The sequence below is a fragment of the Haliotis asinina genome, chromosome 13, assembly GCF_037392515.1.
Source record: "Haliotis asinina isolate JCU_RB_2024 chromosome 13, JCU_Hal_asi_v2, whole genome shotgun sequence".
Taxonomy (NCBI): domain Eukaryota; kingdom Metazoa; phylum Mollusca; class Gastropoda; order Lepetellida; family Haliotidae; genus Haliotis; species Haliotis asinina.
The window spans coordinates 18499821-18515434 of NC_090292.1; the positions used below are offsets into that span (position 1 = coordinate 18499821).

Genomic DNA, 15614 nt, shown 5'->3' on the forward strand with positions numbered 1-15614 from the left:
GATGTATATGAATTTCAAGTGTCAATGGCCCAAGAACTAGTTTGTGTTTGAGGACCCCTGCACAGTGACATGAGCTGTTCAGATGGAACAGACTGTGAATAGTGTACCGGCTCAGTATGAATCTTAAGTTTTAATGGCGCAAGAACTGGTCTGGGCACAGTGATCTGGGCTGTTCATATGGAATAGACTGTGAATAGTGAGTGAGTTGAGTTTTACGCCGCACTCAGCAATATTCCAGCCATATGGCGGTGGTCTGTAAATAATCGAGTCTCGACAAGACAATTCAGTGATCAACAGCATGAGCATCGATCTGCGTAATTGGGAACCAATGACATGTGTCAACCAAGTCAGCGAGTCTCACCACCCGATCCCGTTAGTCGCCTCTTACGACAAGCAGAGTCACCTTTTTTGGCAAGCATGGGTTGTTGAAAGCCTATTCTACCCCGGGACCTTCACGGGTAGACTGTGAATAGTATACAGTCCCAGTCTCGTCTACTGCACGTGAGGTACTGTTTTCACCTAGCCAGACATGTCTGGAGGTAACGTGGACACAACATTGGATGTATCCCTGGATGTAGGTGCCAGATGTTGCGTTCCGTCAACCGCTGGTGTACATCTCTCCCCGCTTGGCTATTTTGTTGTGTTCACACGTCGACACTCCTGCGTGTATTACCTTGCTCACGTCTCCAGACATGTTGTTGCATATCGATGATCACTCTTTGTGTGCTATTCCAGTAAGCATGCTCATGGCATTCCAGAACGTTGTTTGTAAGCAATCTGTGCCACCGTTATAGATGTATAATGCATAAACATATAGTGCTGTAACTATGCGTTAAATCCCTAAGACACACAAAACCAAGTTTTGTGTTGTTTAAAATCACGGCATTTCAGACGTGGTGTCTTCACTTGATATGTGTTCTATAACATAATACACAACTGAGACACTGTAATAGTGAGTGAGTGAGTGAGTTAGTATTTAGCATCACATCGGCATTATTTCCGCCATATTGTGACGAGACACTGTAATATGACACGAAACATGTATGCTGGAAGCAGAGATACACGATATATCCTGTAAAATAACAAGTAGTTTTAGTTGTAAAATAGCACGAAGCATATGTGTTGTGACTTATCATAAAAGTTTAGAGTGGCCACATCTGAGGTTTTCTTCCGCTTCATGACGGTGGCATTCAAGTTTGGATGTGCCGCTCAGTATTTCCATCTATACACCTGGAAATTAATCAAGCAACACCCCAATTTTTTCTATTGGAGCAACTTTGAAGTGTTCTGACAATCAAAATATGCCGGGTTGATATAGTTTGACACTTTTTTATTCAACAGACGATCTCTGACAAACAACTTAAAGGGAAAAAGTATCAAGACTTTGCTTTATTGCAACGAAATCCAAATTCTTAAAACTGTCTTAAATTCATGAAAAAATGGACACAATTTACTATTCATCCACAGACGTTGTTGTCAGGTGTATTAACACAAATGTCACATGGAAAGAAAGAACAGTCATCTGAGAGTCTGCACACCGACTTTCATCAATATCTAGTGTGTCCTCCCTGCGCACGCACCACCGATTCCAGACGCCTCCTCATTCCTTGGATGAGTCTCCGGATCTGATTCTGGGGGATCCTGTTCCACTCCTCATGCAGGGCAGCCGTCAATTCGTTGAGATTATGGACTGGTGGGTCTCTCTGCCTCACACGACGGCCAATAAAGTCCCACAAATGTTCAATGGGGTTGAGGTCAGGGCTCATGGCAGGCCATGGAATTCTGTCAATTGCATTTTGCCGCAAAAAATCATTTACAGCATGCGCCCTGTGAGGTCTAGCATTGTCGTCCATAAATATGGGTCTCGTTGCCAGAGGATGGTTCTCAAAATGAGGTACCACAGCCCTGTCAAGAACCTCCTGTTGGTAACGAACACCGTTAAGGTTGCCACGGATGGTAATGATATCCAACTTGCAGTTCATGGAAATGCACCCCCATACCATAACGGAACCTCCCCCAAAGGCCACAGTCTCCTGGATGTTCCGTGGAGCCATTGCTGTGTTCCTCTGCCTCCAGACCCGAGTACGACCGTCCACCATGTGCAGCAAGAACCGGCTCTCATCTGAGAAATGGACCTTCCTCCAAGAGGCAATGTTCCAGTGCAAACGGTCATTACACCAGGCCAGTCGGGCTGCCTTATGGGCTGGAGACAGTCTGGGTCGCTTGATTGGCCTCCTTGCCCGGTATCCTGCAGCTTTCAGACGATTCCGAACAGTCCTGTTCGAGATGGGTCTCCCTGGAAGCCACTCCTGTCTCAACCGAGAGCTCGAGTCGAAGGACCTGCGCCGTACAAGTCTCAGTAAAGCTCTGTCCTCCCGGACTGTGGTCTTCCTGGGTCTTCCTGGTCTAGGCAGGTCTTTAACTTCATTAGTGGCCCGGTATTTTTTCAAAAGTTTTGAAATTATGGAATGATGTCGTCCGATTTGAGTCCCGATTTGTCTTAGAGACATACCAGCATTCCTCATGCCGATTATTTGCCAACGAGTGGCCTCTGATAATTTCCTACGTGCCATGACATTGAAATGAATGAAAAACCGAATGCAATCGACAACCTGCGCTTGTAAACACCCCAGGGAAAAAGTGCATTTTTCGAAAGTTGAGGTTAAAGCAATGCACGTGCGCTGTGCAAGCTTCACGCGCGTCATATCAACCCATGAAAAGCTCATGCTGTATGTCAATACATCAAAATTGAATAATCAATCATCAAAATTACTTCGTTAAACTTTGTTAAGTTTTTATGTGTCTTTGAATTTGGTGTTGCTTAATTAATTTCCATATGTATAGTTGGGCGCAAGGTCTACACACACTATTGGTGTAGCGTGTGGTTCCCCGAGCTGGCGTTGTTCCAGACACTTCCGTCGAGCTATATAAAGGCCGTTTACCGAGGGGTGAGGCAGTTGCCTTCCTAGCTGCGTGTTGTTCTGTTGGAACAATGGAGCTATCAACAGTTGTATTCCTGAGTCTTGTACTGTGCGGTATGGGAGATGTACATGCTGGTGACAGTTTGGAAAGTCTGACTATACGTGTGGAGGTGGTTGAACAAGACCTTAGCCTTTGGAAATTTTCAAATACTGAAACTGTGAGTAAACTGACGAAGAAATTTAAGGTTTGGAAGGAGTCCCTGAAAAAAGAACTGACTTCAACAATACTTCCTTCATTGCTAAAACCTCTCGTAGAAAAAGAGATTACAAACATCCTAACTGAAGATGATATTGGGCATCGTATCACCGGACAAGTTCGCGATGAAGTTCACAGCTTAAAGGACAACATGCAATACATAAAGACACAGCTTCGAGCAATAACACGAGACTTAAGGCATGTTGAGCGGGAAAGAGACACCTACAGAAAAAGTGTAAGAAAAGAACGTAGCGAGTTGACCAAAGATATCCGGGCTCTTCAGATGCAGGTGAATCAGACAGTAGTTCGTGCAACCTCACGTCCAAGGATGCTGACATCACGACTCAATCAGATCTTTGGTGACCTGCTTGAGACAAACCAGACACTCGCTGGCCTCACACAGGACTTCAGGACGCTGAATACCAGTTATGTGGTGACGGAAAAAGAAATAAAATCATACCGGGAGGGCTTGCAGGAAATGAAGAGAAACGTATCCTCAGATATACAGAGTTTAAACATTCAACTGAATCAGACCATTAGTGACCAGTTTCACACGAACCAGACACTCTCTGGCCTCACACAGGACTTCAGGACGCTGAATACCAATTGTGTGGTGACGGAGAGAGAAATAAAATCATACCGGGAGGGCTTGAAGGAAATGTGGAGAAACGTATCCTCAGATATACAGAGTTTAAACATTCAACTGAATCAGAGCATTAGTGACCAGTTTTGCACAAACCAGACACTCGCTGGCCTCACACAGGACTTCAGGATGCTGAATACCAGTTGCTTTAGGATGAGGAAAGAGATCAAGGAGCCTTCAACCACGACGTATCCTGGAACAACAGAAGGTGAGACTTTTAGCAGAGATTTGTTGCTTAATTAACATTCTGTTTGGATATGACAACCGAAATATGTAAGAATAACATTAATTTGGTTGCCAGCCAAGGGTTCATATGACAGGCCAACATAGGGTTCACATGACAGAGCAACGTAGGATTAGGTTGGCGTGACAGCAAAGAGTTTAGTGTACACGTCAACATGGAGTTTGTGCATGAATAAATGAGCTTTATTTCATAACCTGGGCTTACAATGCATGTAAACGTTGGATTAGCATGCAACCTACGGTTTACAAGATATGTAATAAACGTTAGCCAAACTACGGCTTACAAGGCATGTAAGCATTTATTTAGCAGGTATAGACAACCTCGGGCTTACAAGGCATATTAAGGTGGAGTTAGCAGGCATGACCCAGTGTACATAAAGGACTTACAATTCATATTAACGTGGAGTTAGCAGGCATGAACCAGTGTACACAAGGGCTTACATGGCATATTTACGTTGTGATAGCAGGCATGACCCAGTGTGTAAAAGGACTTACAAGGCATATTGTTTTATGCCTGGCATTATTTGTATTAGTAATTCTCTCGTGTTTAACGCTGATGGTGTAAGTGTACTGCCTGTATAATTCGAGGTTCAACTCTGCTGTGATCGCACTAATTCATCTCTGTATCTCAACATATTTGAGTGAACTTACTGATTCAGTTAGGAACTGGACTTCAGAGGTATATATATTTCTCGGGAATCTGATGAAATAAATCACCATGTTATTACTATTGGGTGATGTCATGACAAACGCTGTGCATAGGCAGAAACCGATGGTTTACTTTCATTTATTTTTGTAGTACACAATAATCATGACATGAAATTAACAGGTGACTGACTACGACCATGGTATTTTGAATAGGTGAACAAATAAATGGGTACCAAACATAAATGTACTATATACTGGTTATATTGCCACCGTTTGCCGAGGAGATATTTAATGCACGGCGCAATATAACCACATAAGACAGTTAGAGACCCTTTGGAAAAGAAAAGACTTTCTTGGTCGTTTTATACGTCGTAGTTGCGTAGCACATGTACACTCGCACATAAATACAATATACATGATAACTATGGTGCACTCTTTCTTGGTATGTACTTCACACCTAGAGCCTTGATGCCGAGATCTTCACCTAAAGGAAATTGCCTTACATGTACAACAATGTTCACGCATGACATCACTACCGTTGACTTATTTCTTACAAAATGGTGGCTTGATACACAAGGGGACGTATTATTTGCGAGGACTCAGGGACCATGTGTACATAAATATGAGATTATGAGATATAAGTAGTCAGAATGGTTCAGACTATTTGTGTATTTATATACATTTTCATCGTTTACATCGTAATTTAGATAAGAAGCCAGAAATGCTGATAATTACCGCTGTCGTTCTGCGTGATTTTGCGTGTGTCATGAAGTTACGCTGGACGGAAACTTTGATGAATTCTTTCGAGTTTAACATACAAACATAACAAAGTGTAATCCCAAATATGATATATGTTACATTTGACCACTTTCTAAATGGCATTGTGCAATTCTTTTGAGTTCCATTGCATTCCAAATCATTGCATTGTATCTATCTTTAATTTCCTATGTCTTGCTACGATGCTCTTTCTATACATATTCTGAAGGTACTAAGTTATGACAAGCACTGAATAGACAGACGTCTGGATGTCGTAAAATTTCAGAACATGCCATGCAGTGTAAAATCGGAATTTTCCTTTGTTTACATTTGAAGCAAGCGCAGTCTTCGCGTTCGTTTTCAAATCAATTAGCTTTCGTTTCATTTTATGGAGAGAGTTGGTATTGGTGACGAAGACCAGTTGTAGTTTAATTCTAAAACGTAAGGAGAATGGGGGATCCTGTTGAATTTATCTTCCCTTCACAAGTGCGCTGTTCCGGACGGTCCAACCTTAGAATGACGACACATGTGTATGCGCGATGTATGTTACTATTACCAGTTATAATCTACAACTATATAGTCTCCCTGCTATTACATTTAGAGAAAGTTGACAACTGTAGCTTTCACCTTCACTGGTAACGTTAACTCCTGTACCGTATATCTATTCCCTCTGACGATGATACATCAAGTGTGAAAAATATATTCCGTGATTCTGTGATACACCTGGGATAGTCATGACTGCTTACATTGCAAGAATGAATGACGAAATGGCAGTTCGAAGCGAGGAGGTGGAATCAGTTGATCGTTTTCAGGTCATGTTTGTTGTTTTGTTGACGTTTTGCAATCGGTAATTTAAGTTTGGCACTAGATGTCTCAATGTCACACATTTAAAACTGCAGTGTATTTTCATTGTATATGTACTCAAATGGCTTTAGTCTTACGGCCGATATGGCTGAATTCATGTAATTCACTACGGCGGGGAGCTGGTGTGGATGAAATGTGAAACGCTGAAAGTTTTGTTATGTAAATTTCAAGGGTGGCACAAGATGGGATTGAGTTTTTTGACAACACAAATATTTAGCAGGTACAGAGAGAAGTGAGAAACAATGGTCAAGTAGTTGTAACATAACAGTAACGGACGAATTATCTCAGTCATCGCCTACATGTAGCCAATTATCAAATGCGATAAACATGGGCATAACTAAAATCAACTTTTTTATGTCTGTAAGGGTTTGTGATGCATGAAATATAAAATCACTGTATGGATAAATAATGCACAAAAACACTGCAAAATGCTACAATGACCGCGTTTTAATTATCCTGAATTACGGGTATAAATTAAAATGTTTTGGTTTTATTAAGGTTTAATAGAAGGAAATAATACTGAAATACTAATTTATTTAATATACTACTTCGGACACAGAACATCTAAAAGTAAAACCACCACTAGGTTAAGTACTCATTCAAGGGCACTTTCCAAATTCTATTTTTCATTACACAACTAAACAATACATATATTCATATTGATAACATATTTCAGTCTCTAGCATAATAAATGACATGGTTAACTGTTGTCAGCATCAAATGGTTTACATTTTCCTGCAGTGTCTACATAATAAAGTCAATATCTTTTCGCACTTTACATGATATCTGAGCTGTACAATGTTTTAATTCTGAGTTTTTGTATGCTGTGGCATGTGTACTTTAATATTACGTTACACATGCACGATCTTGTTTAGTCATTGTCCATATTATCTATTAAATTTCTAATAAAATAAATAAATCCATAAACATATCTCCATAGAATAATTGTGAATCAAATTCGACTGTATGTCATCTAAAACATATATTTGATATTAAATTCATATTCTGATATTGCATCCATAACCTAAAGATTCTTTAAGAACTGTTGAATGAAAATCAGAATACAAAATATACAAATTTAGATAATATATGGTGTGTCATGGGAAACATTTGTCAACGTAATGTTACCAAACCAAGAAACACATGTGCAATGTAATAATATCATACACGTCCGCTTGGGTGGTCAGAATTATATGTTTTTCATTGAGACAATTGAGGTGTATGGTTTTTGCTTAAGTAATTTACATATATAAATATACAGTAGTGTCAAAATTTAAAATCAAATGAGGAACTGCTTCTCAGAACGTATTTTATAGATTTGTAACTGTTACATTCTATACGGAATCTCGCCAATTGTTGGGATGTGTAACAATCACAAATTGGCGAGACAGACCTTCCAGGGATGGATTCAGTATTCGTTGGTTGGAGTTGTATCTCCGATTTTGTTTCTTACATTGAGATCGGTATTAGTATGGGAACTATTTTCAAGATTTTAATGGTTAAAGAATTACCGCTGGAAATAACTGAAGGGTTGATAACATATACAAAGAATTTTCATAGATGCAGTAAGTTGAACTTCTACTTTTCATGGCGTTTTCAGTTTTTATTTATATCGTGTCAATTCGCACTGCACTTGGAAATTAAACAAACCATGCTTTTCTCAAGTAAAAATCAAAGCAAAACATGTGTCAGTTAATGGCTTTTCGTCGTCAAGGATAGGTATTTTTTCAATGAAGGTGGCCAGGGCAACGTGTAAACGTGGTTCTGTCTGTACATGTAGCAAGTTGTCGCAGTGCACATTGAGTCGGGAACCAGACCAGAATTGGACCATCACTTATATATCATTTCAAAAGGAGAGTTATTGTCAGAAAGTAATTATGTGACTTTCGAATTTCAAGCAGATACGTGATTTTGTAAACACTATCCAAGATAGTGGAAAGCGCACTTCGGCGTTCGTGTAAGTGTATTTCCGAAAACATCTGGTTTCATCGGCAACGGCAGCAGTGATTTCATGAAAACCTGACATCAGTGATATCATTATTTTGGTATTTTTTAAAACCAATAAACCCGGTAATTATCCGGTTTTGACATTTCACAACACAGCAAATAACGCTGCCAATCACGATTTTGTACTGTTTCAAAGGGCGATATTTAAGATGGAGCCTGTTTTAAAAGGTAATTTAAATCACTTTAGCTTTGTCTTAGATAATAGTGAATAATATCACAAAACAGGAAATTACTAACAGAATTCAAAACTGTGAATTATATTTGTGTGCTTGATATATTTATAATTTTATTGGAATTCAAAGTGAGGGTTGAAGTGGAAGGACATCCAGGAGGCTAGACTGAGCTGGGGAATGTGGCATCCTGGGGGCTAGACTGAGCTGGGGAATGTGGCATCCAGGAGGCTAGACTGAGCTGGGGAATGTGTGTCTACACGTTGCACAACATACATTATAACCAGCATACACTAAATCTGGATATCACTTTTTCACACTAGACTGAGATGTGGAAAAGCGTCTATACTAAACTCAACAGGTTCAGAAAACCAGTAAGTCTTTCCAGGTTATACTTAGGGGTGCTAGTATATAAGCTCAATTCAAGTACCTTTATGTCCTTGTTTGACAGAGTGATCGCAACTATTTATACCTAAGCCTTTGAGGTCTACTAGTATCCACGTATGACCTATTTTGAAAGTGAACTTTTATATTTTTAAACAAATAAATTAGGAATTAAGCCACATAATCAGTCGGTGAATTACACCACGTTAGGGAAGTGTCCGATATGCTAATATACAACTGTCCATGTCATGCCACAGGTAACGCGAACTGTATCATAACACGAAAACAAAACTAGAGAGGAAACATGGGACGATTGGAAATATTTCCATATCGAGTTGTTGATCAGTCCAAGTAGTCGAGCGCCCAACGTTGTCGTGCTCCTAACCTAACACGTCACAATGACGTCATAGCTGGCAGCTCAGCTCCGTGGCGTCGCCAGTCAAAACATTTCTCAATTAGCAGAGAGATGTGTCGCCCGTGTTAGGACGTACGTTATTGGTGGGTAAGTTCTGAGCTTATGAATTTAAACTGATTTGTGGACTCAGATGAAATTTTGCAAATGTGTATTGTATGACTGCTGTAAAGCAGCATAAATGTTGTAAGAACCAAGTATTTGCTTCACACAATGTTTACACCCAGACCTGTGTTTAGCCTGTCACCGACGGGGGACGATGGAAGGTCGGGGAAAACATAACAACACAGCGTTTCACCTGATAGACTCGTTCTATTTAATCAAATTATGTACCTTTTACTACTGTTAACCTTGACCTGATGGGATTTACCTCTTACATCTGTCCAGTCCAATATTTTATTTCAAATGTATTGTGTTTTTCACTCGGGGCTGCTGCACTGCATTGAAATACATCCCCGCTGTAGCACACGGCCAAACGTATCCGTGTGCATTTCTACAACATTTCATCAAAACTTCAATGGAAAGTAGATTATGGAAGGGTAATTGTGCTGTATTTTCGTTATTTCTAACATTGAAACAGACGAAGCATGTCTGACAACCGACATTCGATCTTTACCACCCTTGTCGTTTATCAAAGCACACTGTTTCCATTGACAAGTACAGTTGTGTCAGCTGCAGTGTCCGCCTCGGTGAGCAGTTGTTTGAGAATTGCTCTGTGTGCCACTATTAGTCGGTATTCTGATATTTTGTGAGAGTTTCACAGAGTTTGTTTGACACAAATTACAACTGTGTTGCACAAACACAGAGTCAAGTTGCCCTGTTGTCCTTCACACTGTTTGGTAAACATTAGTGTTAATGTGCTTCACTTTAGAATTTACGGAGTTGCCTAAAATAGCAGGTACACTAAATAGAGAGGGTAGGGTTAGGACATCTAGGAAAGACAAATTTTAATATTCCAGCCACGATTACTGAATTCAAACTAAAACGTTTGTCATTCCACAGAGAGGAATTATGAGTAAGTAAAAGTGCTGAACTAATTGTTTGTTTATCTATGAACACACAATGTGAAAATAATATATGCTTATATATGAAGTCTCCGTATTTGCATCCCTAACCTACCCTAGCCCTGAGGGTGATTTGACTGTTTTGTTTACACCGTTCAAGTGTATATTTAACAAAAAACATTTCAGCAAATATGTTATCAAACAGTCGATGCACAATGGACGGCTTATTAAATTTACTAAATGAGGCTGTGAAAATATATCTAGGAAATGAAATATCCATCAAATTAAACCATCTGTTATAACATATGTATTTGGACACTGAAAGGCAAAACATTTGTGGAAATATGGCAAGCCGTTTTCACACTTATTCAGGAATTACAGATATCTTCGATTGTTTTAAAGATATCAGCATTATATTTAAAGACATCAATAATGATTTAAAGATTTCTGTAAATTATTGAAGATATCTCTAATTAATTTTACATATCCACAATAGAATTATTGATATCTCAAAATGTTATAGAGATATCAAGATAGTATTTCGTGATATCTCTAATTGTTTTAAAGATATCTGCAAAACAATTACGATCATAGTGTACATAATTGTATTAGAAATTAATTCAAGATATCTTGAATTCAATTCAACATATCTGGAATTCAATTCTAGATATCTTGAAATGATCGGTACATATCCACAATTGTATTACAGATATCTTCAATTCAATTAGATCTAGAGATATCTCTAATTCAATTATTGATATCTTCAATTCTTGCTATTACTGATATCTAAAATTGTTTTACAGATATCTTGAATTGATTTGAAGATATCTTCAAATACTTCCGGCTACATATCCGTAAATACTTCCGGTTGGAAATGGTTGGTGACCATGCATGTACAGCTCTTACATGACAAAGCCGAGATGCGGTCAAGACATGACCCTGTATCGCGGCCGAAAACACTGCCTATATGAATTCTACCCAGCTTCTCGTGGTCTATTACCCCTCGTAGTGTTTTTGAGTCAGTTCCTGTATAATCGCTAGCGAGCTAACATATGTGGCAATGCGCCACATTTTTATAGTCTGTTTCTGATAGTGTTCTACAGTGGCGGTGCGCAATGTTCATTAGAGCTTTCATTTTCGCCGTTTTTTCACATACACTTTTAACTATTAACATATAAAAGACTTCTGGTTAGCTTGTGCGGAACACCAAATTCATTCTTTGAAAAACTTGTGGTTAGTTAATACCGAGTGAAGAAAAGTAGCCAAAAGGCCGTCTGATTCCGTCATTGCTTTGCCCAGGGGTCGGGTGATGGTGTCACCATGTACAAATATCCATCGGACCCGCAGTTCCTGCTTAATGGGTTGTTTGTGAAGCGGGCGTTGAAGAAGCCCGTGGTATATTTTAAATCCGATGGCTAGACCCCCTCTTGCTTAAAGATACAAAATGCTGTTTAAGATTTGTTTTGATCATGACAAAAAAACCCAAACAAACAAAAAAACACAAAAGTACATACTAGTTGTAGTAAATGCTTAATGACCAAAGGAGTTTAACACTCACCTCGCTTTCAAAAGTGAAATTGTTATATTTTTATCAATGTCCTGCAAAATCCTATAGGACACCAATTAAATACGTATTTTACTTCCAGTAGAAAGTAGAAAGTAGAAAGATTTTGTTACTCGGTGGAAATACACCTTAATGGCATTTATTCTCAGACTGGCGGATGTTCTTCAATTCTACAGTGCCCCACATAGGCATAAATCAGGCCGCCCCTCCGACTGGTTGAATCGCGAGTTCAAATTTGTGAAAAAGGTCGATTTAAGGCATTTAAATGTCGAAATGAGTAGTTGTAATGGCGGGTTTCATTTGTAACAATGCCAGTAAATGATTTATACAATTGTAACACTCCCGTTCAAGGTATAAACATATTGATATTAGAGATATAGCTGATGGATTCCCCAGTTCTATTGTCAAAACAGCTTTGATTTAAATGAAGTACAAATATTGTCTCACAACCACAGCTCTTTAGAACATTGCCCTGTGATTTGGCACACGGGTCTGTGATACTGTAATGCAAACACCCGGTGAGTCTGTCCAGAGAAACATACGTTATGACTGTAATAACAGTTACTATTGAATTGCTTATCGTGAATTTAAGTTTGCTTGGATTTTGAAATTTGAATTCAGTTTAAGATATCTTTAAAACAATTCAAGATATCTTTAATACCTTCATAAAAGTGAAAACGGCTTGCCATATGGAAAGCAGAACCTGAGGCCAGTAGTCATATAAATATTTTTTTGTACATGTATACTTTAGTTTTATGATTAAAATATTCCCTGTTTCAGCTTCGACTGACCCGAGCCGGAACAACACGTTTCCACCAGCGACAGTATCGACACAAGACCTACAGGGTAGGTGGGAAAACCCAGCAGGCAGGAAGTGCAGTTGTTAATTCTCCCTGCACACTGATGTATATGCCCGTGGGGATTTTGACTTCAGAGATGAATCTCACTCCGGTACCGATCGACGTTGTCAATCACAGAATTTCGAACTGTAAAAAATAATATAAGGAAGTATCACTTTTTTCTTGCTTTAAAGACTTACCTCAGCAAACATGAAAGATGTATGATTAATGCCCTTTTTCCATAAGATATGTATTTAGAATATAATCATACATAATATTGAAAGGCAAAACATGTCAGGAAAGGCGAAAACAGACCAGCAGTAGAAATGCTTATGTGCTATGTATAGTCTTCTGAACATCATATTCCCTGTTTCAGCCTCCACGACTGACGAGAGTGAGTATCTGACACACAGCAAGACGGTTCCACCCCCGCCAGTGACGACACAAGACTCTGATACACAAGGTAGGTTGGAGAACCCAGCAGCAACAGTTGTACTGACACTATCAACTCGTAAAATTCAACAAACGTCAACACTCTTAAGTCGTATACAAAATAATGCTACAACTTCTGACTCTAACAGAAAGTTATGTATTTAACATGCCATCATTAATTCCAGAAACCACATGTTGACATTCCCGTCATGTTGGATTGTTGTCAGCCATGATGGAATTGTTTAAATGATGTAGCAATGTACGAGTCACGTATCAACATGATGTAAACATTGTAGATGTGTGACAAAGATGTCTGGTGTACATAGTTTACTTTGTGTCACAGCGACTCCATCACCAGCAGCAGGCCGCAACCTCTACGACGCCAGCGGACGCGGTGACCTGGAGAGAGTGAAGCGGATCCTGGCCGAGGGTGACGTGGACATCAACTACAGAGGAGGATACTACAGCAGGACACCTGTGATGCAGGCAGCATGGAAGGGACACAGGGATGTGGTGGAGTTCCTGGTGGATAGAGGGGCTGATGTGTCACTGCTGGACAGGGACGGTGACAACGTCCTTCACTGGGCATGTATTGGTGGCGACCTGGAGACGGTGAAGCTGATACTGTCCCTGGACTTGGTGAACATCAACAGTAGAGGACAGGACAGCAAGACACCGGTGATGTGGGCAGCAGACTTTAGACGCTGGGATGTGGTGGAGTTACTGGTGGGTGGAGGGGCTGATGTGTCACTGGTGGACAGGGGCGGTGACAACGTCCTTCACTTCGCCTGTAAAAGAGGAGACTTGGAGACCGTGAAGCTGATACTGTCCATGAACGTGGTGGACATCAACGCCAGGACCAAAGACGGGAAAACAGCGGCCGACATGGCGAGACGCAGGGGACATCAGCCAGTGGTGGATCTCCTGGTGTCACGTGGTGCACACTGAGTCAGTGTCGGTGTAGGCAGACGGAGCACATGTCGTTACTGACACTGACGTGGTGTGTGCCGTTCACGTAGTCGTAGGTCACGATTCAAGTGATTTCCTTTTTTGCTTTTTGAATATAAATAAAAGTTGTTGAATGTATTGTCAGACATTTTGTCATGTTTTGTCTTTGGAACCTCGCATGATCAGGTAGGAAAATTGTAAACTGAGTATAAACATAAACGGTGAGTGATTGTACATGAATGTCGCCCGTCTTAACGTCACAGACATACAGAGGTGCTGGGTCGTCTTCTCAGCCAGTAATAGCGGCACGCTGCCTCACAACACAAGCAGCGTTACTCAAATACCATGTCGTCGCTTCTGCTTTACAAAGGGAGAATGGTAGTCCATAGCTGATTACTGTAGGATTTAACCAGTTCGGTTATTTGACTAAACTCATAATATACAAAATTAAACTGAAAACAATCATCACCCGAAACATCCCAGTTTTATTTATTCGTGGATGCCAGAAGGACAAACATATCCACCCACTTCTCTGCTTTGCAATCTAACATACTGTTTTCAGGTAAAATACAATCATGGCTGAAATGACCAGCAGTTATAATGTACGTCGTAAATCTCGCCATTTTTGACATATAACGAATTCGTCATTCGCGGCATCGTTTACTGTATGTATGCATGTAAATGTAAATATTGGATATTCATACATAGAACTCAATTTTGAGTGAGTGAGTTTAGTTTTATGTCGCACTCAGCAATATTCCACCTATATGGCGGTGGTCTGTAAATAATCGAGTCTGGACCAGACAGCCCCGTGATCAACAAAATGAGCATCGATCTTCGCAAGTGGGAACCGATGACATGTGTCAATCAAGTCAGCGAGCCTGACCACCCAATCCCGTTAGTCGCCTCTTACGACAAGCATGGTCACCTTTTTATGTCAAGCATGGGTTGCTGAAGGCCTGTTCTACCCAGGTACCTTCACGGGTGGAACTCAGTTTTGAAAACAGCCAATTAGTGACCAGTGTCATGTGTGTTTTGTCAGTGATTATGCTGCAGTCCCACTCATAAACAAGGGATAAGCCTTTAAGTCGTCTTGGTGGCAGGCAAATAGAGACGCCGAAGTGAGGTCCGTCTAATACCTACTCCACACAGAGGCCTTCAGGCAGTTGCCAGTAGGTGTTCGCAGTTTATGAGGGCGTGTATCCAAGTTCGAAGCTTTTGACAGGCATTTAGAAAACATGACAGTTTTATGGATAACAACTTCTTTTATTTATTCAACAACGTTCACGAGCCAAGCCAATGAGTATCATGCTGTACAACCTTTAGTGTAGAGGTCCACTGTTGGGGCGTCCCTGTTATGCACTGAGACGTCACACACTGTACGTTCATAAGCATCATGTTGTACAACCTTTAGTGTCGAGATCCACTGTTGGGGCGTCTCTGTTATGCACTGAGACGTAGCACACTGTATGTTCATAAGCATCATGTTGTACAACCTTTAGTGTAGAGATCCAGTGTTGGCG

General features: G+C 40.3%; 1 protein-coding gene across 1 annotated transcript; it reads left to right on the top strand.

Moving 5' to 3' along the window:
• Positions 1-2961: 2961 nt before the first annotated feature.
• On the top strand, positions 2962-14233 carry LOC137260071 (uncharacterized). The gene is made up of 4 exons (XM_067797764.1): positions 2962-4028; positions 12653-12718; positions 13088-13174; positions 13487-14233. The coding sequence occupies exons 1-4, from the start codon at positions 2993-2995 to the stop codon at positions 14089-14091; spliced, it is 1794 nt and encodes a 597-aa protein (XP_067653865.1). The 5' UTR covers positions 2962-2992; the 3' UTR covers positions 14092-14233.
• The last annotated feature ends 1381 nt before the right edge of the window (positions 14234-15614 follow it).